General features: G+C 40.9%; 2 protein-coding genes across 7 annotated transcripts in view; one reads left to right on the top strand and one right to left on the bottom strand.

Moving 5' to 3' along the window:
- Window positions 1-940: 940 nt before the first annotated feature.
- abhd3 (abhydrolase domain containing 3, phospholipase) lies at window positions 941-14,609 on the top strand. Its single transcript, XM_051406288.1, has 9 exons — window positions 941-1,338; window positions 2,484-2,647; window positions 5,363-5,545; window positions 7,645-7,690; window positions 10,460-10,572; window positions 11,349-11,522; window positions 11,950-11,998; window positions 12,090-12,255; window positions 12,355-14,609. The coding sequence occupies exons 1-9, from the start codon at window positions 1,177-1,179 to the stop codon at window positions 12,534-12,536; spliced, it is 1,239 nt and encodes a 412-aa protein (XP_051262248.1). The 5' UTR covers window positions 941-1,176; the 3' UTR covers window positions 12,537-14,609.
- Window positions 14,610-16,552: 1,943 nt separating this feature from the next.
- The window catches only part of greb1l (GREB1 like retinoic acid receptor coactivator), a 43,382-nt gene continuing 34,004 nt past the window's right edge, over window positions 16,553-25,930 (bottom strand). For all 6 annotated transcript variants that reach the window (XM_051406115.1, XM_051406105.1, XM_051406142.1 and 3 more), the window contains exons 21-34: window positions 25,483-25,598; window positions 24,791-25,023; window positions 24,114-24,679; window positions 23,662-23,767; window positions 23,322-23,468; window positions 23,023-23,162; window positions 22,673-22,834; window positions 22,336-22,540; window positions 21,004-21,166; window positions 20,612-20,839; window positions 20,374-20,515; window positions 20,071-20,271; window positions 19,345-19,483; window positions 16,553-18,948 (exon numbers count right to left, since the gene is read on the bottom strand). In XM_051406115.1, the coding sequence (XP_051262075.1) occupies window positions 18,785-18,948; window positions 19,345-19,483; window positions 20,071-20,271; window positions 20,374-20,515; window positions 20,612-20,839; window positions 21,004-21,166; window positions 22,336-22,540; window positions 22,673-22,834; window positions 23,023-23,162; window positions 23,322-23,468; window positions 23,662-23,767; window positions 24,114-24,679; window positions 24,791-25,023; window positions 25,483-25,598 (2,712 nt within the window). In that variant the 3' untranslated portion in view covers window positions 16,553-18,784. The remainder of the gene's footprint in view (window positions 18,949-19,344; window positions 19,484-20,070; window positions 20,272-20,373; window positions 20,516-20,611; window positions 20,840-21,003; window positions 21,167-22,335; window positions 22,541-22,672; window positions 22,835-23,022; window positions 23,163-23,321; window positions 23,469-23,661; window positions 23,768-24,113; window positions 24,680-24,790; window positions 25,024-25,482; window positions 25,599-25,930) is intronic.

The following is a 25,930-nucleotide window of genomic DNA, read 5'->3' as shown; positions in this document are numbered from 1 at the left end:
GAGAAGAAACAGCAGCAGCTTGAATGTGTCAAACGCCACCAGCTGGTTTAAGTAAATGTTATTTAACAAAAAAATCTAATTTTAAGCACTGTAATGAATTATGCTGAATAAAGTTATTAATTGACACATGGAATGGTTCTTTTATGTAAACACAATCAACAGCTTGCTATGTAGAAGTCTATAATTCTTCCAGTGGCACATGCACACGCCATTTAAATATACAGATAGTATACAGCATCATTACTGAATGAAGACTATTTAATCCATAGACACATATTACAATGATGTTACACTGATGCATGTTTACTTTAGCACAAGATAAGGTAAAGCCCACTTCTATTATAGCTACTTGAAGTCAGATGACATACACCTTTTACCCCAGGGCAAAAATGTCCCATGGGCCCCTATTAATACCTTGTTTTTCTCACTCTCTGTGCATTGTATACGTATTAAGCATCTAAGCACCATATAAACTTAAAATACCTGGAGCCCTCTCTACAAGATGGTGCCTCAAGATTAAGTAATTCTGCAGGTGTTTCCTTAAGGCCCTTATCATCATTACTGGTGCATACAGTGTTAACAAACACATTTTCAGTTAATTAAATTACCACAAACTAATTGCCACAATGTGAACCTGGAGCCTTTTGGGGGCCCCCTGTGGGTCTTTAGCCCCTGGGACAGTTCACTGCTTTTTCTGGTTGGTAATCCAGTCCCACTGTGGACTATCACAGCAGAAAACCCCATGATCATTATTCAGAAGCTGATGGTGCTCAATGATGCCCGTGCTGTCTTTGCAACCACACCTATTTACCTGAGTTATACCCCACTAAAGGCACTGAAGGGAGGACTTCCAGACGGACGGCCATGCCGCAAACCCCCCCCCCCGGCTCCACTATGGTGCACATCGCCTCTGTCGACTGCAGGGGGCGACTGGCTGACAGGACTGTGAGGAGCAGCTCCATTGATAGCCGGTCAAAGAGCGCCACCGCTCGCTGATACACATTGCAGTTATATATATATATATATATATATATATATATATATATATATATATATCCACCACATCAGCTCCCCTTGACTGTCTCCTTCACAGTGGGCTTGCAGGCAGACGCACAGCTGACTTTCAACTGAGGTGGCCGCTGTCCTTACACTACGGGTGAAAACAGGGACCTTGCAATGATCTCGCTGGACTTAAACTTCAACATTTTGACAAGAGACCTGTCACATTATTTGGAAAATCAAGTGAAAGTTGGGCTCTTCGGTTCGGGAGTAGGACTGTCTCTGGTGCTGGGCTTTAGCGCAGCGTACACCTGCTACTATCTGATTTCAGTAGCGAAGGTAAGACCCGTATCATTTAAAACCACACCGGCTGTTTTAAAAGGGACTAGTTTTATTTTATGTTATTGCCTGATAGAGCTTGTATGTTCTGTTAAATCCGACGTGTTTTTTTTTCCTTCATGGAGGCGCATCCTCGCTGCCATGCGTATAAAGATACTCACCCGGTGCATTTGCTGATGGAGGTTTTCGATTAGGCTGCATCTGTCCACCGGTGGGCTAACCATACACTGCCCTGCACATGTGTGGGACGGATCTCAGGCAGCAAGACACACACACACACACACACACATATATATATTAATCAGCATATTCACCGGATAATGTTAACATCTAGCTTCATGCATGTGCACTTATGTAACGTTAAATCAACCCATAGCCAGACAGTTACAGTTAAATGTCGGTATCGACTAAGCTAGGCTAACATTGCTGTATGTTAGCTAAAAATGCCGGTATATAGGGTTTATCTAACGCATGCTAAGAGGCTCGAGTAATTGTGTAATTATTAACATATATGAGTTTAACATTAAATATGAATATGAGCTAAAATATGAACTGTTAATGTTTGAATGGAGCTGCAATGAAATGCACTGGAAAAGCTGCAACATTTTCTGCAGTCGGATGACTTCAAACAAAAGAGGCAGCCAGTACACCAAATTATGCAAATGTCTTTAATAAAACTATATTGCTGGATTTACATACCACCATGCCATTACATGTGGAAGGCTGTGCATGCCTCGCGTTTATTATCAGTGAGTCCAAATGTAATAAAAGGTTCATGCAGCAGATGTGTTCATCACATACACATTGCACTTTATGGTCAGCCTTCAGTTGGATGCTGAAATTCTGATCACGTATTATAACTGAATTAGATCTTCTACTTTGTACTTGTAATGTTTTCAGATCTGCATCAAAAGATTTGATCTAAGGTTTAGAGGTAATAATGCAACATAATGCAGTTTAAGACCCTTTTTTTTTTTTTTTTTTTTTTTTTACAGCATATGGTGTACAAAACACGGCTTAGAGCTAGACAATGTTTTATTACAGCTGTGGATCTATTGTCGTATTAAATAATGTCACAGTAATTAATCCCTGAGGTCTCTTTTGACTAAAACCTGGGCCACACTTCATTCATGTGTATTTTACAGAAGCCACAGCTCATCTCGGGGGGTAAGAAGTTCTACCATTTTCTGAGGGAGCAATGTCCTGTAGTGTCAGAGACCTACTACCCCACCTTCTGGTGCTGGGAGAGCCGCATCCAGACTCTGCTAAGACCCTTTGTCACAGCCAAACCTGGGGTTGTCTACAGAAAGTAAGTCCTGTTTTATTTTTCCCAAACTGAGAATGTATTTCTCCTTGCATGCAGACATGCCTCACCTGGTTAAAATGCACATTTGAACTCATAAAACAGTGCAAGAGGTCATATCCTATAGGAGATACATGTGAGGCTAGAAAGTTCACCTTTGACATAGTCACAGTTACACGTGCATTTAATATGACAGGTTCAGGTTTTCTAAATGATTTAAATGCCACTGCTCCATGCTTACAGTTTCCAGTCTTTATTATTCCAGATATATTATTTTCGTTTGTATATCTGGAGTGTTGTAACGAAAATAATTTCCCCCTGGGATTATTAAAGTATTTCTGATTCTGATTCTGATGAAGTTTAAACACCAGCTTTGTCACTGAGAAAATGCCATTGCCTGTTTCTTGATTTCTTTTTGCCAGTTTCACAACTGGAAACAAATCCCAGTCTTGTTCTTAACCAAGACTCAAAAGCTCAGAGGAGAAAGAGATCTTTTGTGCCACAACGCTGGCTCAGCATGCTCCTTGGTAATGTGCATTCTGTTGAAGATTAATTGGCACTGCATTCCTTGCCCCCTATGTACATAAAGGAGATTAAAACAAATTAAGAGAGACTTATTTTTCATTATTACTGTTTATTACTTATGTATTGACGTTGCATTCTCAAGTAATTAGTTTCATGTATCCTGACATGCCATAATTTCCGTAGTGTGTGTATACAGTATATGTATCATTATGATGTGGTTGTACGTTGTTTGTCGGCTAGGTACTTGGGGTTGGAGAAAGAAAAGAATATTCCTGTAGTTGTGCTGTTGCTTAAAGCTTAATATAAATTTAAATAAAAATGGATTAATTCAAAATTAGTTAACACAAGTTTTTAATGTGTTTCATTTAATTTTAGATACTTGATCAAAAGTTGATCATGATTATTGATGTAGTTTGTTGTTTTGAATTCTTCAGTTGAATTATTAGTCTCATCATTCGTGTGTCCCAGTGACAATTACTCTGCCTCTGCTTTTGACGGTCTCCTTAATCAAGGAGACAAATACTCCCATAATGCACAGGGACTGTATTCATCCTCGTCTAACTGTCTCTTATCAATCGTGGCGAGACTGATGGTCACATTCAATGAAGTTATTATTACATTTCCTCCGGGGACAACACGATGTCCACCCTATAATGAAGTTACCCAAGGTTGCCTCAAGGACGGACACCGCGAAAATTGTCCTATTTGTCGTCGACTGTCTGGGTGAAATTCCACTCATCTCATTGTCCGAGTGGAGGATCAGCACCTGGTCCCCTCCCACTTTGTGCGTCGGTCACTTTGGATTGGCTCTCGCTGACTTTAAAGTCTTGCCTCAGGTGTATATTTCATGGCGTCTCTGTAATTTCATGCTGATGTCTTTACCACTGGCCGGCCAAGTTGGCTCACTGGCCACTCTGTGTGTGTGTGTGTGTGTGTGTGTGTGTGTGTGTGTGTGTGTGTGTGTGTGTGTGTGTGTGTGCTGTGTGTGTGTTGTGCAGGTTTTTTAATGCATTAGCACTGGTACTAAATGACCTCATCTGCCAGGCTAAGGTTGTATAGCCCAGAAATTGATTGATCACAGGGCTCAAAATGAACTTTTTTCCTTGTCCCGCAACTGTCCTGAATTCTACTTTCAACTGTTCGAGTCTTAACAACCGCTGTCCCAAATTGAAGTCCTTTTTTTCATCTACGTAATAAAAAAATAATTTTAATAGCTTTGTTTCAGTAACTTGTATCACTTCATTGACTCACTCTGGTCCACCATTGAAGCTCAGCTAGTTGTTGCACGAAAACACACCCTTAAACACACTTTATAACATTATTATTATTTAGCCAAACAATCACAAACTCACTACAGGGGTATCATATTAAGTCTACAAAGGGAGGTCAGACAAACTATTTAAATATATACAAGCTCAAATAAACTCTTTACAAATAGGCTATAGGAACACCGTCATCCAGAGATCCGGGGAGAAAGAATGAGAGAGAAGGTTAAATGTGCCCCACACACCTCACATACTGACTCCCTGCGTAGGAGGCCCTGCAGAGGACTGCGATTACTCTAAGCAGCATGAATGGGAATTACAGTGTAATATATTTTAATATATTTCTCGCCTTTTCCTTGAAGTCACAAAATGTATTGCTAGTCACTTTTTAGAAATAAAGTTGTAAAGAGGGGTCTAAAAAAGTCACTAAATCTAGTGAGAAAGTTGCAAAGTCGGAAACACTGGTCTCTCTCAATGATTGATTTTATGTGTGTGTGATGTAGCGTAGAGCTCATGCCGGTGCCACCTAACACCTAACAATTAAAATTATATTTACTCCACACATAAATGTAATCATTTCATTTGTAGTGATACATATCTGTCCTATAATTGTCTCAGAAAGTTGCTACTTTCATTGTCCCTGGGACAATTGGACATCCTTAATGTCAAACGCTGAGTGATCATAAGAACCCACTGGTGCAATGCCCTCCTCTTTATCTCAAGTTGATCACAAGGGAAATGAGGCAGCTTGTCAGTGAGCGCCACATATCCATTTGGTACTTTCTCTGATCAATATTGTCCCATGTGTGTGCTTGATTGTTAGCATGTGTTTGAAGGAGACAAAAAAAATAGATGATACAGAGATACAGATAGAGGATAATGTTCGGAAAGATCCTCGTGGCTGACTTGCATGTCCCGCTTCTCTCTGCAGTGAGCTTATTGAGGCAGCAGATGGAGGACAGATCTCTTTGGATTGGTTTGACAACGACGACAGCTTCTCTCATCCCGACCCCGCCACCAGGCCCACAGTCCTCCTTCTCCCCGGTCTGACCGGCACCAGCCGAGAGTCCTACATCCTGCACATGGTCCAACAGAGCCGGGATCTGGGCTATAGGTGGGTGGTCTTGGCCGGAGACCCTGGCTCAGGTCCAGTGCTGAGCACACACTCGGGGCACTAAATCACATAACTGACACTCTCTGTGTTTTATGCTCTAATTTGCCATTCACCTAGCATGCAGATATTTCCCCAAATCAAAGTCAGAATACTTCAACAGTCATAACAATCAATTAAAAGGTAAAACCTGACACTCATCTTCTGTAGCCATTTTGTAACTTTTATGTAATGGGTGCTTGAGTGACAGGGGCTTTGGGTTATTTCAGGTGAAGTGCACAAATAAAGTGGGCAGCTCAGCTTTGTGTCAAGAGCTGCTTTTGTAAATAGCCAAACGTAGCACAAGCTTGCAGAGTTGCAGAGAGAGGCAGTTTTCCCCTCCCTTTCTCCCTCTGCAATAGGCCCTTTCTCTGTGTTCTCTGCACTCATTCTTTCACCCAGATTTTGGAAGGCATGGGAAGAGAGCCGGCAAACTCAGCATCTTCCACCCCTCACCCCTGTCTGTGTAGCTTAATGAATTACAGCTTATCCCGGTACAAGCTTTGCAGCTTAGCCCAGACCAGTTTCCGAGTCTATGTTGCAGTGTGTGCTTAAGCACCCCCCCCCTCTCCTTCTCGTCCTCTTGCAACACCCCATCTAGCCCTACCCTGCTGCTGGGTTACACCGATAAAAACAGCAGGTCTGACTCCACCAGATAATAGATGACTGGCAAGAGATGTGGGACGAGGAGGGACACTGATTCGCTCTACAGTACAAACAGAATGCTGTTCACACAGCTGTGCCTCTCTGCATAGCTCATCATATTCCCAGTTCAATTTTTTTTTTTAAGTAAGGAACATTTGTTTAAAGGAATTTGGGCCACTGTGTTCCTTTGAACATGCAAAGTCATTAACTTGTGAAGCATAAGTATAGTAGGGCTTATAAATGTTGTTCTTCCTTGTACATATACTTTTCTTCATCGTAAATCCGGCCATTTCTTGTTGTATTGCCTTATTTTCTTAATCAACTGAGAAATCTTTTTGTATATAAAATAACAGTAAATTATATTTTTTTAAAAATCATAGTTGCCAAGAGCCTGACAGGGTGACACATTCATACTTCCAACCATCAGTCGAAAACCCAAAGATATTCAGTTTTCAATTATATAAAACTGGGTAAACCACAAAATACTCGCATTAAATAGGCTGGTTCCAGCACATGTACCAGCATATTTATTTGAAAAATGAATAAAATCAGAATCGCTGAAATTTATCCAGTTACACTCACTGCATTAGAGTTGCAACTAATATTTTCATAATAACTCAATTTTTTTCTATAAATTGTTTGATCTATAAAATGTCTGCAAAAAATGAAGATATCACATATCCCACTATAGATTATTTCCTATCTAGATAACGATACATATCACAATACAGCACAGTTTCTGTAAATACGGTGAATAAATAGTTAATATAAGCCTATTTCTAAATCTGGGGTTTGGTGTGAGCACTTGCGTAGGTGGCTTATATATACCGTTAATGGTACGTGGTAAAACAGATTAGTGGTATTTGCGTCTGTGGGGATGGGTCTGCAGCATAATTTGCAAAGTATGGTTTGTTTTTTTAAGTCATACTTTTCATACCCCCAAACCACATCCATGTGTAAGGAATTACCCCGTTCTGTGTCACATTCAGATTTTCCTGGCTGCCTCTGTGCCCTGTAGGAAACGCAAAGGATCGTCCAAATCGCGAAATATATTGCAGTAATGAGCGTGAGTTGTGACAACAAAATAAACAATAGAGCATAATCTGAAACGATGTCTTGTTTTGCCTGACCAACAGTCCAAAGCTCAAATATTCAGTCTATAATCACAGAAGACTAAGAAAAGCAGAAATCATTTACATTTGGTGAGCTAACTGTCCTAATTTCTGCCATTTTTTCTTCACTTTACTTAAATAATGAATCAATTAGCAAAATAGTTGCTAATTAGTTCTGTTGGTCAACCAGTCGCATCTTCAGCTCTTTTTGAGCTTGTTTTAGTCACAGTCAACAGATGAAGTTAATAAAGGAATCATTTAGGAGACGTTAATAATTTGTAAAAGTATATGTTTTGTGTATTTCAGATGCGTGGTATTCAACAACAGAGGGGTTTCGGGTGAAATGCTGCTGGTAAGGATTGAACGTGTCTCAACCTATCATTCTTTGTTATTTCATTTCTTCATCTGGCCTGTCCATATTCAGAAATACAGCCATGCGTGCAGGATACTTGTTAAGGACAGTCGGTTTTCCCATTTCCCAGTAGAGTTGTCCTTTTCATTGCTTCAGCCGGTGCAGAGCATGTCTGTCCCACACGTGTCACAGAGCCCCACAGGGAGCCCAAGCGTACACTGCACAGACAATGTTGTTGCACAGCGGGGATTAAGTTGCAGGCTGATACTGTATTTTAATGCCGATCCACAGAAATTTGACCTCTTCGAGCACGTGCTGTTCTGACACCTGGCTTAATCTGTCCTCTTACACCCGGGGTATATTTAGCCAACAAAATGGGCCCGAGCTCTGATAGCGCCCAGTGTGCCCACTTTTTCACATCTCTCTGTCTGTACGTCTCCCCTTTGGAACAGAGAGGCACATTCTTCATGGACGACAGTATCACTCTGACCTAATCATACCAACCCTACCATACAGAGATCTCATCCAAAGCACAAATGGTGTTTCATTACAGGCAGGGATTGCCCACAATCAATCTAATGTTCCTCTTAGTGGGTGTAAATCTGAATCAGTGGTGATCTGTGTCCTGCTGTTGTCTTTGTCGTATTCTGTCTCCTTAGCTGCAAATTGAAAGGGGGGGGTAAAAGTGACACTAAAGCAGAGAGAGTTGCCTCAGCTGCCCTCAGACAAAGTTTAAACTCTGTAACCTTGGCACTGTATCAAGTTTTGGGGTAAGGAGCGAATTTTCTGCCTCATTTCAGTTGGGAATTGTGCTATATATTCGCAAATGCAAAGCATTTGTACGCTCCTGTGAGTGTTTTCTCTGTGTCCAGTTAGTGTGAATATCGTCTATTGTTCAAATAGGACAGCGCTTTAGAATGACCCGCTGTTTGAAAGATGCCTCCTGCCTCAAAGACTGTCCCGAGCTCTAGTACCCTGTTTCTAGACTTTGTAAAAAAGCCTATTACATGACACTTTCCTGGGGAGGAGCTTTGCAGTGTAAAAAGATTAAGTCTCCTCAAATATTCACCCAAGGTAATTGCAATTTTATTTTTTATTTTTTACCACCTTTTTATGTTTTATTTGTAAGCTTCGCTGTTTCACTGCAAAGTCCGAATCTTGGGCAGGACTATTAGAGGAGCCATGAAAGTGTAGAAAAACAGGACTTCACTTTGCCTGAGAATCTTAATCTTGCTCCTTGAATCTTAATGAAGGGTCTTGAAGTGCTGAAGCATCCTGAGAAAATGGACTTGTTAAACAGGTTCATTCGAGTTAGAGCTGGTTTGTTTTATAATGTTAAGTAACCTGACCAACTGCTTCAATGTGTATTATAGCCAGAAATACCTGAATGGTTTTCAAAAAAGCCTTTGCAGCTTCACTCTTTCTTGGTTTGCAAAAAAGTTAAAAATAAATCTTCACACCTTTACACAATTATAGAGTGAGGACTCACTTCTGCAGTCCAATGGATGTCAGGAGAGACGCGTCACACCTGTGACGGTGCAAAAACCAACACGGCATAGTCATAATAACGGGTGGTACAGTGAATTGTGTTGATCGTTAATTGCCTGTTTCCAAACATATTTATCTTGTATTTAAGATATTTGATCTATGCAGGGATACAACTAATAATTGTTTTAATGTCTTATTTTCTCCAACCAACAGTCCAAAACCCCAAAATAATCAGTTGTAAAATATCTGACATATCAGAGCATATCTAGACGGGACCCACAATCTCTGGCTTACCAGTGCCTATTCGATTAGGCCATGGGGCTGTTGCAGCTGCTGTGGAGCCAATGTGCACAAGACAGCATTCAATTGTAGTAACATTGACAATGTAATCCTTTTTAAATTTCTTATCAATGGACATGGGTGGCAGCCTTTGTGTGAAGTAAGGTCAGGGAATCCATTGTCGCCTACACCACAGACTCATTTTTTCGGTCTACAAAACATCAGAAAGTGAATCTTGTCCATTACAGCTTGACGTGCCATCTTTAAATGTAACTATCGCTGAATAAAAACATCAAATATGCAAATATTTGAGAAGCTAGAACTAGTGAATATTGGGCATTTTTGATTAAAAAGAGATTAAAATGGTTGCAGATGTATCTTCTGTACCTCCTTGACTTATCGATTATTCAACTAATATCTTCAGCTCTAGTTTGATTTGCCTTATATATTATACGGATACTATCAGAGCATCTTCCCTGAAGATGGTAAAACACCATGAGCTGGGAATGGTTTGCATGCAGTCTAACAGTGCACTTCCTTTGCTGCTATCTCTCCTTGTAAATAACAAAGGTCCTAATGTGGCCCAGAAAGATTGCGTCTGTTATATAATAATCTGTAGCTCATTGTGTCCTTGTGTGCATTAGCGACTGTATGGATCATTTCTGTGTCTGTGTGTCACACCTATCTACTGTAATATTGTTTTTTTATTTACTATATTAGTTTCTTAATATTCACCCAATAGAAACCATAATGTCAGTGCAGTTATTGCAACTGTCATAGTTACCACAGCTGCTCTAATACTGCTAGTTATTCAGTTTCTCCTACCCAAAGAAAGGGGCTAGACCCTGTAGCTGCTATGTCTTCGAAAGTTGAGTTTGGTCAAAGTAAAAATTGCCCAGATGTTGAAGGCAGTGCTAATCTTTTCATGTTGAGTCTTCATAATTTTAACATAGAGAGAGAAACAGAAAGGGTGTGACTCTATTGTCTTCTTGCCCCACCCAGACCCCAAGGACCTACTGTGCAGCCAACACGGAGGATCTAGAGACTGTTATTGAGCACATCCAGAGGACTAATGAGGCTGCTCCAATCATGGCTGCTGGAGTATCAATGGGCGGGTAATGAAGCCACTCACTACCAGCTGACTGGACATTTCAGTACTGGCGACACTGCTAACAAATCTCAGAATGTGACTTAAAGCTGAACAAGACAACTTGACACATTTGTTGGCGACTCAGCGATAACTGAACTTGCAACTAAAAAAAAAAATAACCCAGAAATCCCCTGACATAACATAATCCCACATTAGTAAACTACACAGAACTCACAATACTAATTCAGCTGGTTGGTGATTGGTTTATGCCAAATGTTACCAGAAGGACAAGACAGGCAAAAGATGTCATGCTAGTAAGTCAAACTTTCTTTCTGTGCAGCAGTTTGTGTTTAGCTTTAAATATTCAGCTCTCACAGTTGTTATAGAGGGTTTATAGAAGCGAAGATACTTGGAATTAGAATTAAATATTGAAGAAAAAAGAAGACTCTCCGTCCCCCTCAGTATGTCTTGGTCACAATTCATCTAACATATCCATGTCTGGATTGTTGTGCATGTTTTGTGTTCACTAAAAATAATATTATTAATTGTCAATATATTGCTTTCATATTTTTTTAACACCATCTCTGTGTTGGCCTCAAAAATCCAGTATCAGTCGGATTACAGTCCGTGCTTTAATATGGTCCCAGTCACTCAGCACAGCTTGCCAAAGAAGGTGTTTTTTTTTTTTTTTTACTGCACAGCACTAATCCCATGAAGTGAAGGATTGGTCAGAAATGGAACATGTTCCAATCCCTGTTTTTCCCCATCTGTCCCTTTCTCTCGCCCTCTTTCCATATTCAGGATGATGCTGGCCAACTACCTGGGGCGCAAGGGCCGGGAAACCTGTCTGAAAGGGGTCGTAGTCTTCTCAGCAGGCTGGGATGTATTTGAGTGCACCGCTTCACTGGAAAAACCCCTGGACCGTTTCCTCTTCAACTCCTACCTCACCAGCTGCCTACAAGCCTCTGTGCACAGGTCAGCCCGGGCCAGAGCGGGATTAACTCGGCCACTAACTCTCTGCTAGTGCTACGGGCTAAATGTTTAGGGAGCTTGAATAGCTGGTTTTTATGTATTCATTTTTTATATGTTGATCAAGAGTTTGCTTTTTACAGTTGGAGGCAAAAATACTTCACTTCTGCTGTTTGTTTTTTTTTCTTGGATGATTAAAACATATAAAAAAAGCCTGGTATCATTTAGAAATGATAATACCCCCAATAAATTCCAATCTATGTGTTAACATGGGCCTGATATAAATGCACAGTAATGCTTTTTTTAGTACTACTTTGAAGGTTGAGTTTGACTCTTGTTACATATTTGTCAGCGTTTTTAAGGGACATTTTCAGCTGCAATCATTTCACCTAACAGTAGTCAATGACAGTTTTATTTTTAATCTCCCCCGCAGACACAGACCAGTGCTTGAAAAGTGTTACGACATCGATCATGTCATGAAGGTCGGGATTATTTTCAGTGACACTCAGCCATAAATGCTAATCTAATTAAATGAAGTAGGCAACATTTAATCAATGTACTCTGTCCCTACAGGCAAGGACCATTCGAGAGTTTGACGAGAGGTTCACCTCCATAATGTTTGGCTATTCTACCAATGATGACTACTACCATGATGCCAGTCCTGTCCACAGGCTGAAATCTGTGCAGGTGCCAATGCTGTGTCTGAACGCTGCTGATGATGTATTTTCCCCATCTCATGGTAAGTCCAAGTAACTTCAGATTTTCTGTGCAATAAAGACAGAGAATCTGGTCCACAGGGAAGAGAACAGGATCTGAATCCTCTTTGTTTCCTTTACAGCCATTCCAGTGGAGGCTGTGAAGCAGAATCCCAACCTGGCCCTGCTCATTACCTGTCACGGTGGCCATATTGGTTTCCTCGAGGGCCTGTGGCCTCGGCAGAGCACGTACATGGACCGAGTCTTCAAGCAGTTTGCTAAGGCGGTCATCGAACAAGGCAGCCGGCTCACGGACCTCTCCTGATAAGAAAACTCAAAAGTGTTCCTGAAGTTTTACTTCCTCTTATTCCTTTATTCTTTCTTCCCTTCCTTTCTTTAATCTTTAATTTTTGTCATCCATTTTTCCTTTGTGAATTCCATACTTTATTCCTTCCATTTATGATTCCATTTTTCCTTGTTTTTTCCTACCTTCCTGTTTTCCCCTCTTTCATCCTTGTCTTTTATTCCTCCTTACTGCATTCCATCCATCCTATATCCCATCCCTCTCTACATAATCCTATTCTGCCTATTTCCTTCCTTCCATTATCTTTTTATTTTTATCTTTGCCCTCCATCCTTCCGTCCCATTCTTCCTCCTGCCACAAGCAAAAAAACATTCTTTCTCATTTGAAAGCCACATCTTATTGAATGCAGCTTATTGTGTTGCATTCAATGGTCACTTATTTATTCCATACAGTTAACAAGTCATTGTATGTAATCATGCTCTCCATAGCAGGCTTATTAAAAAACAAGTGTAGCTGTTCATGTCACTATTGAAAAGCTTAATCTGTGCCCATCTTGTTTAATTGCATTAGCTAGCTAATGAATTCTGCAATTACCTTGTGCAATTATTCTCTTTTGAAGTTAACACAAGTACTGTACATGAAAATCATCTTTGTTCATGAAGCGTCCTTTCATACTCATATCAGTAGGATTTTAGCCCTCAGGGATTGTCTTTATTTACTCATATGTCTTTCCTTCTTGTGTAATTTTGTTTTGTCAATCATACTTCTGTTTGTATTTTTCTCTTTTAAAGGTAGATGTGATTTAATAGTTGACATACGGTTGTTTTTTTTTTCTTTAAAGTCATAGTTTGATATCATGGGAAATATGCTTATTTGTTTTCTTGTGGGGTTACATGAGAAGATAGATACGACTCATGTTCAATTAATTTGAAGCTTCAGCCAGTAGCCGATTAGCTTAGTTTAGCATAAAGACTGGAAACGGTGGGCAACAGCTACCCTGGCTCTCCATAGTTGAAAAAACCCTGCCAGCCATTGCTCGTAAGTGGATTCTGTTATCTTTAGACAGAACCAAAGTCGCTGTTTCCTCACTGCCTCCAGTCCTGATGCTAAGCTAAGCTAAATGGCATATGTCACCTACAGACATATGAGTGGTATCAATCTTCTCATCTAACTCTTGGCAAGAAAGCAAATTGTCTTTTTTCCCGTAATGTTGAACTACCCCTTCCTTTAACCTTCTGCATGCACTTTTACTTTCACACGTTCTACCTTTACGCACACCAAATAGTTTTACAAATGTATTATAAGGAGAATAATTAATTAATGACAAGGAATGTGAAATTGCACTATTTTAGTTGATACTATCATGCCTCTTATTCCTTAATGCAAGGCACTTCATTTCATTCGATATATGACAGTATATCCCAAAGGCTGAACAGAGCAGTATATGAATTCCATGAGGTTTTCTTCTTGTGGTTATTATTGGAAGTAAGTCTGAGGGTACTAGACACAGTAATGTGAATGAAGTAATGCACATAGGAAGACGGAGAGTGTACATATTGGCTGTTTGAAATGGTGGATGTTGCTTTCCAAGATGCATAGTATCGTTAGTGAAACCTGGTTGTCAGTCGTTTTGTTGCTTTTGTTTCGCCAACAATGATCAAGGGGCTGGCCACCGTGTATGAGTTGGCATCCATGAAACAGGCAGATCTGACTTGCAGCCAGACTTTCAGTAATGCACTGCATGAAGGATTATGACTTCCTGTTCCTGTGGAATTTCGGTGTCTGTTTGTTCTGCCAAGTGTCCATTGAGTAGCATGTGTGTCATCAGCATCATCATGTCCTGAACTTTAACATCACTTCGTAATCTGTAGCACAAAGGACATGTTTGTTTGTTTTTCATAGGATGCTGCATGTCATTTTATACACTACATATATATTATATATATATATATATATGTATAAACATTCTGTTTAACATGTGCAGCAATACGATTTTAAATTAAAATATGTCTATAGTATAAGTACCAGTATATGCACATTATCAACATTGTAATATGCTGTATTTAATAAATGATTAAACAGAGTCTAGGTCAATTTGTGTGCTGTCTCTAGTGCTTCTGCTTGTTATGCATTTTCTCAACAGAGTACATTTGATTGCTCGACTGACCGTGTACTGCACATTAGAATAATTAACCGCAATTGCCTTTTGTCAGCAATTCTTTCTTTCTTCCTTTGCCTAAACAATGGGGTTTTACACCTGTGGCTGAATACTGATAATACCCGGACTGCTAGTTCAGAAGGTCATCAGTCACGTGAGGTGTCAAGCTCACACAGGACTTCACCATTGGTCAAAGACTTGTGCCCTGAAGTCAAGACATTTTACAGTCTTACCACTGGAGCTGGCTTACTGCCTGACCAGTGTGTCACCGGAGGCTCATGCTCCCTCTCCTCTTACATCACAGTATTGGCTTTTGGTCCCTGGAATTGACTTACTCCACACTCACAGGCTTAGCTGTTGATAGGATATGCATTGCTGCAGTAGTGGATGTGATCCACCAAAGGCAAACTGTAATCCCCCGGCACTCCACTTACCTTCACCCCAACCCCCCAATAAGCCCGCAGACAGATGAGCTTTGGTTTTAGCTAGATGGTTTATTGAAGCCTGAGAGTAATTAGAGTAGACTGCCAAAAGGGATGAGTAATTTACTGCTGCTTACCATCTACGAAAATTGATATTATGTTGCAGGAATCCCTCTATTATAAATGTTGTTGATATCTCTGCTAATGTGAGAATGTACTATAATTTTTGAGTTACAGATCAATAAACAAACAATGTTCTTGGTGTTAAAGTGGAATAAAGGATATTTCACAGTGGTATGGTGCAGTGATACTTTTAATCATGTCACTGTTTGAAAGTAGTTTCATATTAAGTACTGCATTGCCTGAGGACTCAAGTGAAAGAAAAATGGAAGAGGGAATTATCAGGAGACATTTCCTCTCTTTCCTTCAAAGGATTTGTTGAAATATCTAAAAGGACAAATCAAACAATGAAACTGTGTGCCGCGTGTAAAATTATGGCATAATCGAGAGAAGTCAAAGAAAGCCAATGTTTGCATATTGTGTAGTTATAGTCATAAAACTGTCAATTACCCCTTTGCCCTCATTTTTAAGCACTGGAAGTCTCCAGTTTGTCATAAATGACAATTTGTGCACAACATCTTTCTGCTTGTCTCAAAAGAGCAATTATGAGGTGCAAGAATCATGTCAGCCACTCTTTTTTGCCCTATCTCCCTTATCCTACCCTGCTGCAGCTAGCTGAAAATAGCCTTGTGTTATATCACACAGGGGTTGTAGGTTGATGGAAAATGTGGTCTAATATTACCTTGCAAGAGCTGAAATAGTACTGTCCCTGGACCAACAATGCCCCTGTGCCCTTACAGTGAAGCCAGAGAAGATCCTGCAGCAGCCTCTTCACAGCCATTTCTGCTCTTGATAGTGAGAGGGTCACTGTGCATTTTCAAAGCATGGCTTGGGAGGTGTTGAGGGGAGACAAATATCAGAAAAGGAGGTGACTGGGAAATGAGCAAGACCCAGGGATTTACTCTCTAATAAAAAGATCTGAGATTGAGTGGATGCAGAGGAGAGTGAGAGGATTATTAATCACAGGCTAAAGACAGAGCTGCACATGCATTTTAACAACACTGCTTAAGCTGTGTATTTATGCACTCACATCACACTTTGAAATACTCAGCAGCTGCATGGGAAAGCACACCAAAATAACAGAAATAGGCAAAGCAAATGGAAATCAGAGCTTAAAGGGGCACTCCACCAATTTTACACACAGAGTTCATAGTTTACTAATCACAAGGGATATCACTTAGTTAGTTACAGAATAACTAGAAATTAGAATGGCTATGTCTGACAACTATTTGTCCTATATGATATACTGTGTTTGTGCTACTGTGACATGATTTCAGATTTCCAGATGAAAAACACATACAATGTAAACATTAAAAACAAACAAACAAAAATGCAAATGAATTTAGAAGACAATTTATTACATTCATACATTTTCAACAACAATAGCATGGCTCTAATGTTATATGTTCACAGCCCACAATCACAATGGTAAACATGAGGTAGATCACCCAGACACCAAGGCTACCACTGGGCACATGGTCATCAAACACATTTCAGTGAAGATTGTGAGAGCAAGTTGCATATTAAGTGTTAAATTATTAATAAGAAAGACACATTCTATGGACCATTGGAGTTTAAGTTAAAAGTTTTGATCACCAGTCTTACATTTGGACTGATTTTTGGGTTCATTTAATGGTGGGGAATATATTTTTCTGCTGGCAACTTGTAGTGCAAGTTCACATTCCCTACCCCCAATGACATTCAGTAGATCTAAGAATCATTCGTTTGGGTCTTCTGCAAAGCCTTCGTGGATGGTTTTGAAGAGGACACACTCCCTCGGTTTAATCGAGCTCAGCATGCAATCAAATATAACACTTCAATATGATTATCAGTCCAAAATGCTTGTCAAATAAATAAGAATCCCTCATGGACCTGATTTTCATTTTCAATAAAAATCCAACACAAGAACAGGAAGGAATACAGACATATGGTTAAGGACACATCTAGGTAGATTCTTCTTGCCTTTGCAACATAAAATGCAGAAAGACATCATGACCAAAATATACTGGCAAAAGTTACACAAGACTAAAAAAACCATCAATAACCCTCAGTGGTTAAGGGGATGATATAATATATTAATAATGTAAACAAAGCTTTAAACAGTACAGTAGTCCGAAATCCAATTATTTCATTTTGCTTCACTCAGAGAAACAACATTTTTTCGCCTCACAGTTAAATGGTTTCTTCATTCTGTAGTAGTTCTGTAGTGACTGTATGAAACGTCACTTAAGGCATATTCTTTGGACAACCCTGTGCAGAAACATATAAAAACATTCCACTTTCAAGTTTATGGAATGATCTGGTCAACCGCTTTTGAGTGTGTAAAGCTTCCTTGATTACCCTTTGGTTTGGCAGCAAAATATGGCAGATTATGAGTTTAATGTGTGGGTGGTAGCCAAGACAGTCAGTAGCAGAATATTTGGCAGTGATTTCTATATAGCATTTACTGACGCGATGTGGTTATGCTTAAAATACCCAATATTTAAGCCAGTGGATGCCTAAATACAAAACATATGTCATTTAGAGCAAACCAGTAAACAAGTCTTATTTCCATGTTGCTCCATGTGATTGGCATCCCACATTAACAGAGGAGTAAATCCCTGTGGCAAGTCAGATAAATCTGTTTTGGACAACAGACCTGCTTCATAGTTCTATATTCAAGCCCATGATAGAACATTAACGTACTACATTCTTGAAAAGTTGTACTTTTCTTTAGTTGTGATTAAAGTCTTTGGATACATTTGTGTGTAAATCATCTGGAAACTAAAACCACACACAGACAGATTATCAATGCCACATAAATATTTTTAGGAGGCACAAGAGGAAAGGGGGTCACTATTTGCAGATTAAATGTACCAGCTCAAATAGTGGCTTATTATTTGAAACCCATAGTAGAATTATTCATGATGATATAAATCCAATGCGGGCCAACCTCTTAAGTTTATTTTTTTAATGTAATGAGCTGACTTCTTATAGCTTTGCCGAGTTTGAGAGGCAGAGCAGGTAAGACGTCTTTGGTGCCAACATAGGTTAATGCCAAAAATGAAGTTGGAGGAAAGCTTTACCCCTTTGAACAACCTCCTTTGGATCTCCCTTTAAAACCCTGAGATAAACATGCATGTCCAGAATAGAACATACAGTCAAAGTCCATGTACACATACAATCTTCAAATAGTCACATCATTGATCGGCGAGCGTCCATTTTTGCGAAATACAACAACAAAACAAATAAAGTTCAGTTTCAGCTGTGCTTTCTTTTTACAGCAAAGTCTTTTTCAGTAGAACACAAGCTCAAGTGGAGACAAGCCCAGCTACAAGCAAGAGTTAAAATATGCACTGACCCACTTTGGAGCCAGGCATAGTGCACTGTGGTAGTACAGTTGTAGGGGAAGCCAAATTAGGCAGCCATGTGTCCTTGTGGGGCACTTTGGATCTTGTGTTCCAGCATATCCCCTCTGATCTTCCACTGGAATGGCAAGATTTGTGATTGCTGGCTGGTTTGGAATCAAATCTATCCTCATTCCTGATTGTGTTTCTGCAGCACAGCAGTGGACCCAGGACATTTCAGGTTCAAACATGGCGGCCAGTCAGAAAGTAGAGGGGCCGGTCCTCGCTGCAGTTGGCTGTCTGAAACTCGTCCCGCAGGCGGAATTGCCACTCATCCTCCAGCTCTAGTCGGACGATGGTCTGACGCAGCGAACTTCGGTCCTGGCTGATCACACAGAGAGTGGCACCTGTGGACACAACCATGGTTAAAAAAAAAGTCAAAACTGGAGTACTAGTCTCAAAAAATCCCTGCTAGTGGCCCTTAGAGGCTGTGCTGGCTAAGACTTTGAAAAAAAAGAAAGACAACAAAGTGAGTGATGGATATGCCCTAGAGCTATCTATGCTATCTATGCATAAAGTTTCTACCATTCATTGTTCTTGACTTACTGGTTTAACAAAAATGTGTCAACACACACTAAAAGCTGTAGGGGTATATACACAGGGTGTTCCAATGGCAACATACAGTACTGTCACATACCACACTCAGCCCTACCACTGTAAGATATCTCAAACTAGATGATATAACAACAGAGACAACAACAACAGAAGCAGTGGCAATAACCACAACTACACTGATGAGTCACCTTTGAGGAAGCGGAATTTCTTGAGGAGTCCGGAGACAACGAAGGAGTCACAGAGGTAAAGCAGCAGACCACTGAACAACAGACCCTGGTGGTTCAGGTTGGTGGAGTGTGGACGAGAGTTGATGTAGCACACTGAAATCTGTGGCAATAGATACGAGAATATACACTTCATTAATCCCACTCAAGCAAACTAAAGGAAAAGTTCACATGAATGAATTAATCATTATGAAACCTTAATAATCCCTGCAGGGAGCTATTGGGGCCGTCTTTACAAGCAAATGTATAGGTTGCATTGTGTGCAACTGTCTGTCATGATTTATTTCCATTACAGGCGAATACACAAACAAATGCACATAATACAGCACAAATGCACAGTACAAATCTGCATTGTTAGCATTCACTGTTTGCACATGTGCATGGATGCAGGTCAGAATGTTCCAAGCAAAACAGATGGTGAAATCGTGCAACAAGTTTAAGACTGAAAAACATTTGAAATAAACTCAGTCAGCAGAATTTCCTTGCTTTTGTAATAGTTAACGCTTAAAAAGAAACGAAACAACAAAGCACACTATGTACAAATGTATGAAATTCAGCAAGTCCCAGGCACAACAAGGCTTGTCTTCTATCCCAAAAGAGGTTTTCACAATAGTTTTCTTGTAAAGTCGAAGGGGTGATGCTAATAGTCTCCTCTTCTGCTTTTAGCCGCAACCTCCTGGGAGCTCTTACCTCTGGGCTGATGTTGAGGTAGCTGTCGATGGACAGAACTGGGTTGTTTCTGTTCTGAACAGCCTTTGGAAACAGTCTGTGGCTGCAGCTTTGCAGGAACCTTTCAAGTAGGAACTGGGCCGGGGCATCCAGGAGGGTCTGCTCGCTGTCTGGGGCACAAACATACTGGGACGGACTGATGGTGGCGGGGTTTTGTATTTCCTGGAGAGAGAAAAAAAACAGTTTAGTGCTTGAAAGAAGACCAATTAATTCACTAGAAACCCACTTACAAATGGGCATATGTTGTATGAATATGACACCCACCATGAGTTTAGGTTTGACCAGGAAGTCTTTGTTTCCCCCAACTGGAATGTGTTTCTTCATGAGGCTGAAGTAGTTGAAGCGACACAGCAGCAGCCCACTGCTGTTCACCCTTAAATTAAAGTCCACCTCCTCACAGCTATACCTGCACATAGGAACAAAACAGCCAAGCCAGAACATTAAGACTCCGCACAGATCCCAGAATGTGTGACCCACTGACAAAACCCTCCACTAGACTTACCGATTAAGGTCATACTGAACATTCTGCGTCAGGTCCACATTAAGCATGACAAAGTCGTGGAGGTGACAGCGACTGAAGGGGTGGCTGGGAGACCTGCGAGCCAGGCTGCTGCTCCACTTGCGCGTACCGCACATTGCGTACAGGGAGATCTTTGGTGTGGTTTCCATATGCTGCAGCACCATCTTCAGAGATACGTTGGTGAAGGCTGAGCCTCCATCCGATGGCTCACTGAGAGAAAGAGAAGGGTACAAAAACACGAGAATGTTTTTTGGGGGGTGGAAATATGAACATTTTTCATTTAACAGTGGTCTCTAAATATTTTAATATACACATTTTTAAGCTTAGTAACGGGGTAACTATAGCTAAAAGTGAAAAACTCTAACAATTATTACCTGCTGTCTGTTGACTGGTGGCAGTTCCACAGCACGCAGGAGTCGTCCATCATGACAATGAAAGGCCATACATCTTGCCTCTTGACACCTTGCTCTTCCAGTCGGTTTCTCTCCAGCTCCAGGTTATGGTATGACAGCTCTTTGATCATGAAGCGAGCAGCACCTAAACAGACAGGAGCACATGTGTTAGCGTTTCATTTACACATACTCAGAACACCTACAGTGCCCTTCAACCCAAAAGGCAGTGCTGCAGGAGGGTATAAGCAGTGCATTTCAAATTTAAGAGCAAACATTACATTCGCATAGTGACTGTATGCATTACAAAGTGAACTTTTGCAGTTCAGACGTTCCATATACAAATATTAGCAGGCAGCCACGTTGACACTCTACCACGCGTCATGGTAAACCAAACTGGGTAAAAGGGTAAATGGACCCATAAACTCACTAAGCCTGACACAATCAATGTGAGACTAATTACGTTTAGTTACACCCATTTCAGAAAGGCCATACACCTGATTGGCTTAGCTACAAATCACACTATTGTGCTGTAGACGCTGACCCATTTTCAGACATGATGGCTGTCCCCAATTGGTTAAGACAACCTTTTACCTACTGTAAACAAACGTGACTGAGTGTAGTAAATATATGACCAAGGTGGTTCACTCACTGTAACAAATCAGTCAGAGAGATAAGTTGCAAGGTGACTTGAAGGTACCACTAGTATTAATGTGGAATAATGGTTTGTGTGTAACAATGCTGCAGCAAAGGCAAAAACAAAGAAGACTACAAGCTAACACACAGAGAGGATTTCAAATATTCCACAAATCGACATTGCACGTTGAAGGAAACACAGTCCATGTGACTGTTAAGTCTCGAAGATAAACATTTGCATTTTGGCAACATGAACATAACTTGTTTGTTTATGAGAAAACGCCACAGGGCATCATTAACCTTATTTATCTTTGACCTGTAAAAAATCAGTAAAGCATGTGGGAGATTTAGTTTATTGTGTTTGTCTGATCAATTCTATGCTAATTTCATTAAAGCCACTAAATCTAGCCTTTTTTAATTGTATTTTTTTGGCCTTTTATTGCATTTATTGATAGTGACGGCTGAAGATGGACAGGAAAGGGGGGTATAGAGAGGGGATGAAACACAGCAAGGGGCCGCAGGTCGGAGTCGAACCCTGGGCCGCTGCAGCAACTCGGTACATGGTCGCCAGCTCTACCAGGTGAGTTTTTTTGCGTAAGTTTGTTGTTTGGTGTATTAATGAATGGAGGGGATGAGTAAAAAAAAAAAATCTCTGTTGAATTAATTCAGTAAGCTTCTCACCAACTCCTGCGTTGTTGAACATAGCTGGCAGGACGAGCAGAATGTGGTTGGGCCAGTACTTCCTGTAGTGGGGCATCTCGAATTGCTTAACCACCAGAATATGCAGATGAGTGGCGCCCTCCATGGCATGGAAAATGTTGAGCAGGCCATGCTCCTGGCGTCCTGTAGTTGGGGTGAAGATTGGACTCTTTAACAGATCAGGGTCCTAGAGAGAGACATAGAGAGAAAAACAGATTAAAAACAGTGTCCAAAGTGTGATCCTTCAGTTTTAAACTTCCCGTCCTCCCCAGACATACACACAAACAAAAATTCTCACCAATGTGTACAGTAAACTAACCTTGGTGGAGACCAAAGGCAGGCGCATGCTCTCCAAGTGGCTCCCCTGCTGACTGAAGATAAAGTGCTGCTCTTTGGCTTTAGGAATGACAAACTGGAGCTGGACCTCCTCCCCCAGCATGGACGAGCAGAAGGTGAAAGCATGGAAGGTGCACTCCGACAGCTGCAACACAGACATCCACACACGCACATGAATTATTAACACAGAGAGATTGCCATTAAGCATGACTACACAATAAAGAGCTCTCAAACTTTCAAGTGTCAAAGTATTTTGACAGGTTAGGATATGTGCAAAGAAGGCAGTAGATGAGTGCCTTAGATGTTTGATGTAAGCCTGCATAATGCACTCACCTGTGTGGCAGGACCTGCTTCACAGTAGTGGTGACACTGTTCACAGTGATGAAAGGCATTGTGGGCGGCAAACCTGCTCAGACGTATGGACCTGGTCTCTCGTTTGGCTGGTGTTTGGCTCTCTCCTTCTTGCTTAAAATCTGCAGATAGCCAGCATCAAACATGTTCACACTTCTACTTTGAGATTAAACTAAATGTAAACTAAGAGTAAATGAACACCCATGCTGTGATTACAATGTCAGTTTAAGATGTTTAACTCGGAGACTGCCGTTGTTGTATGTTTGCATATTTCTGCTGACCTTTTGAGCACTTTGGCATCTTGTCAGTGTAAACAGGGCTGGCCTTCCTGAACTTAGGGTCCTGAGGGTAAGGGTCAAAGGGCAGCTTTCGAACATCCTCAATGTCAGGTAACTGGTTATATACTGGAGTTGGAACCTCTGATGTTTCTGGAGATGAAAAGAACATGAAAACATGAGAACAAAAACTTGATCACCGCCATAAAAAGGACAATATGACATTCAGTTCCTTGTTATATCTATGGTGTGTTTATAAATAAATAAAAAATAATAATAATAATAATAATAATAATAATATGTATAGGTCAGAACAGATGAGTCAGTAAATCCCAGTGATCTTCACCTTCTTCCTCCTCCTCTTCTTCATCATACACATCTACCTCCAACAGTCTGATGAGCATTCGAAACAGGATACGAAGAAACTGCAGATAGGCACCAGTCTTTCCCACCTAGCACAGGAAAAAAAAGTACTCGGTGTTACAATGATGATACATCCAGATGCATAATTAATTGCATATAAGCATTGACCTTGATTTTATTTTCACAATTTCAAACAAAGAATTAGGAAGCAATAATATTCAGGCCTTTTACTTCAATTACAAAGTCAGCTACAGTAAAAAATAATCCGGATGTAAAAATAAAAACTGCAAAAAATACAGTTTCTGCTTAAGTTTTGTAATTAAAATGACTGTATCCCCCAAATAACTTATTACAATAGCCAATCATTCCAATTCACATATATGGAAATACAGCTGATGATGCACTTAAAGGTTACCAGCACTTCTGTCTTGGTACCTGTGGGGGTCCACTGAGCAGCAGGCGTCTTGGATGTGGCACAGGTGGTGCTTCATAATCAGCGTGATGCTGCCTGGCGATGGTCCACTGGCGGTAGTACATGCTCTGATCCGCCCCCTGCAGGTTGTGAGTGATAACGGGCCTCAACGGGCTGCTCCAGGCCACATCCGCATGAGGCAGCAGGGAGAAGGAGCTCAGCTGACTCCCCGACTCCCCCGCCAGCAGGTTGTACGCTGCCCGTGACATGATGACTGTCCGCGGTGACACCCGGGTGGGCTTAGGGTCTCGACCGCACTGTGTGGACTGGCTGGGCCTCTGAGTGGAGGAGGAGGATGGTGAGGGGGAGGAGGAGGAGGAACTAGAGTAAAGAGAAGGTGGTGCCTTGGAGGTTTTGGAGGGGTTGGAGGAGAGCTGGCTTCCCAGGGAATCGCACTCCTGCTTGAAGCCTTGTGTCACTGTGCCCATGTCACAGGTGACGGCACCTTCAGGGGGGCAGGCGGAGGTGGAGGGCTTCTGTAAGGCGTCGGCAACGTCAGAGGAACTGACACCATTCTCTGCCAATGAGCCTGGGTGGGGAATATAAATATATATAAATAAAGCTAACTGTCCATCATTGACATCTTTTACATTTTGCAAGGTACCACAGGTACAGTATCTCAGGGAGGTCAGGGACTTACCAGAGGTTCTGGTTGCAGCGCTGCCGTTGCTCTGAGGCCTTTCCAGCTCATCCCCATCATTCAAGCTGGTGGTGGCCTTCTCTCCATCTGATTCCCGAGGGGCCATGGTCTTCGTGGGCTCCTGGACCACGCCCATGGTCACATAGGTGCAGGCCAGACCCACCTCCTGCTCCAGAGCTGTACGAGTCAGGTAGCTGGAGTCTATGAGACGCAGGTCACTGTATTTCAGAGACCTAGAAGTGTGAACAAGATTGTTGTTGAGAAAAGGTCATATATTTGGATAATTATTTAATGCATATTTCTGTGTTCTCTCCCAAAGACTTTTAATTTTCAAAATGGATTTTAAGCCAAAATCTGTTTATTTGTAAAATGTACACAATCAGGTTGCCCAAATCGTATTGAACATGGGGTTAAATCACTCATTTTAATGCTTGTGCTATAAATCTAACATGGTTTACTGATGCTGACACAATAGAGATACACGACCCATGACTGACACACTGGCTGCGTGAGATAACGTAACTGAACCTCTCTTGGGGAGAAGACAACACACACTTTGTGAATGTAGAAGTGTAAAACTACACTAGGAGGATAAATAAAAGACACAGCAACGGCACACCAAGAGGAATTATAGATGAGCTAATAGGACACGTACTATACTTTAACAATTCTGATGTGACATATGAGCTTACCTGGGGAATGTTTCTCCAAGAGGGTCCTTCCCAGTAAGGATGACGATGCATGGCAGCCCTTCCAGATCCTCATAAGTGTGCGGCACCCAGTCTTCATTCTCACAGCCTCTCCACGCCTACAGCAAAACACAATTATCATTTAGAACTAGTCCAATAATGCATCTTGGGCTGATACTGGACTCAGATATCAAATGTACATAAGAAAGAGGATTTATTTTAGTTTATTACCAATGTTATATACAAATGTAATTAAAGAAAACATTTTTCTATAATCCTCATTTTAAGGTATTATTCTTCCATATTATTTATTTACTGTTATACAAGTCAACAGTCATACTGTTCAAAGCAGATAAGAATAAAATAACTGGAATGATGGCACTAGAAATATTTGGGGTCTGAGGTTTAAATGAAGTTTGAGATATTTGAGAAGTGAATGTTGAGAGTAAAG

This window comes from Dicentrarchus labrax, unplaced genomic scaffold, assembly GCF_905237075.1.
Source record: "Dicentrarchus labrax unplaced genomic scaffold, dlabrax2021, whole genome shotgun sequence".
NCBI classification, from domain to species: Eukaryota; Metazoa; Chordata; class Actinopteri; family Moronidae; genus Dicentrarchus; species Dicentrarchus labrax.
This window is presented reverse-complemented; position numbering and strand designations above follow the sequence as displayed.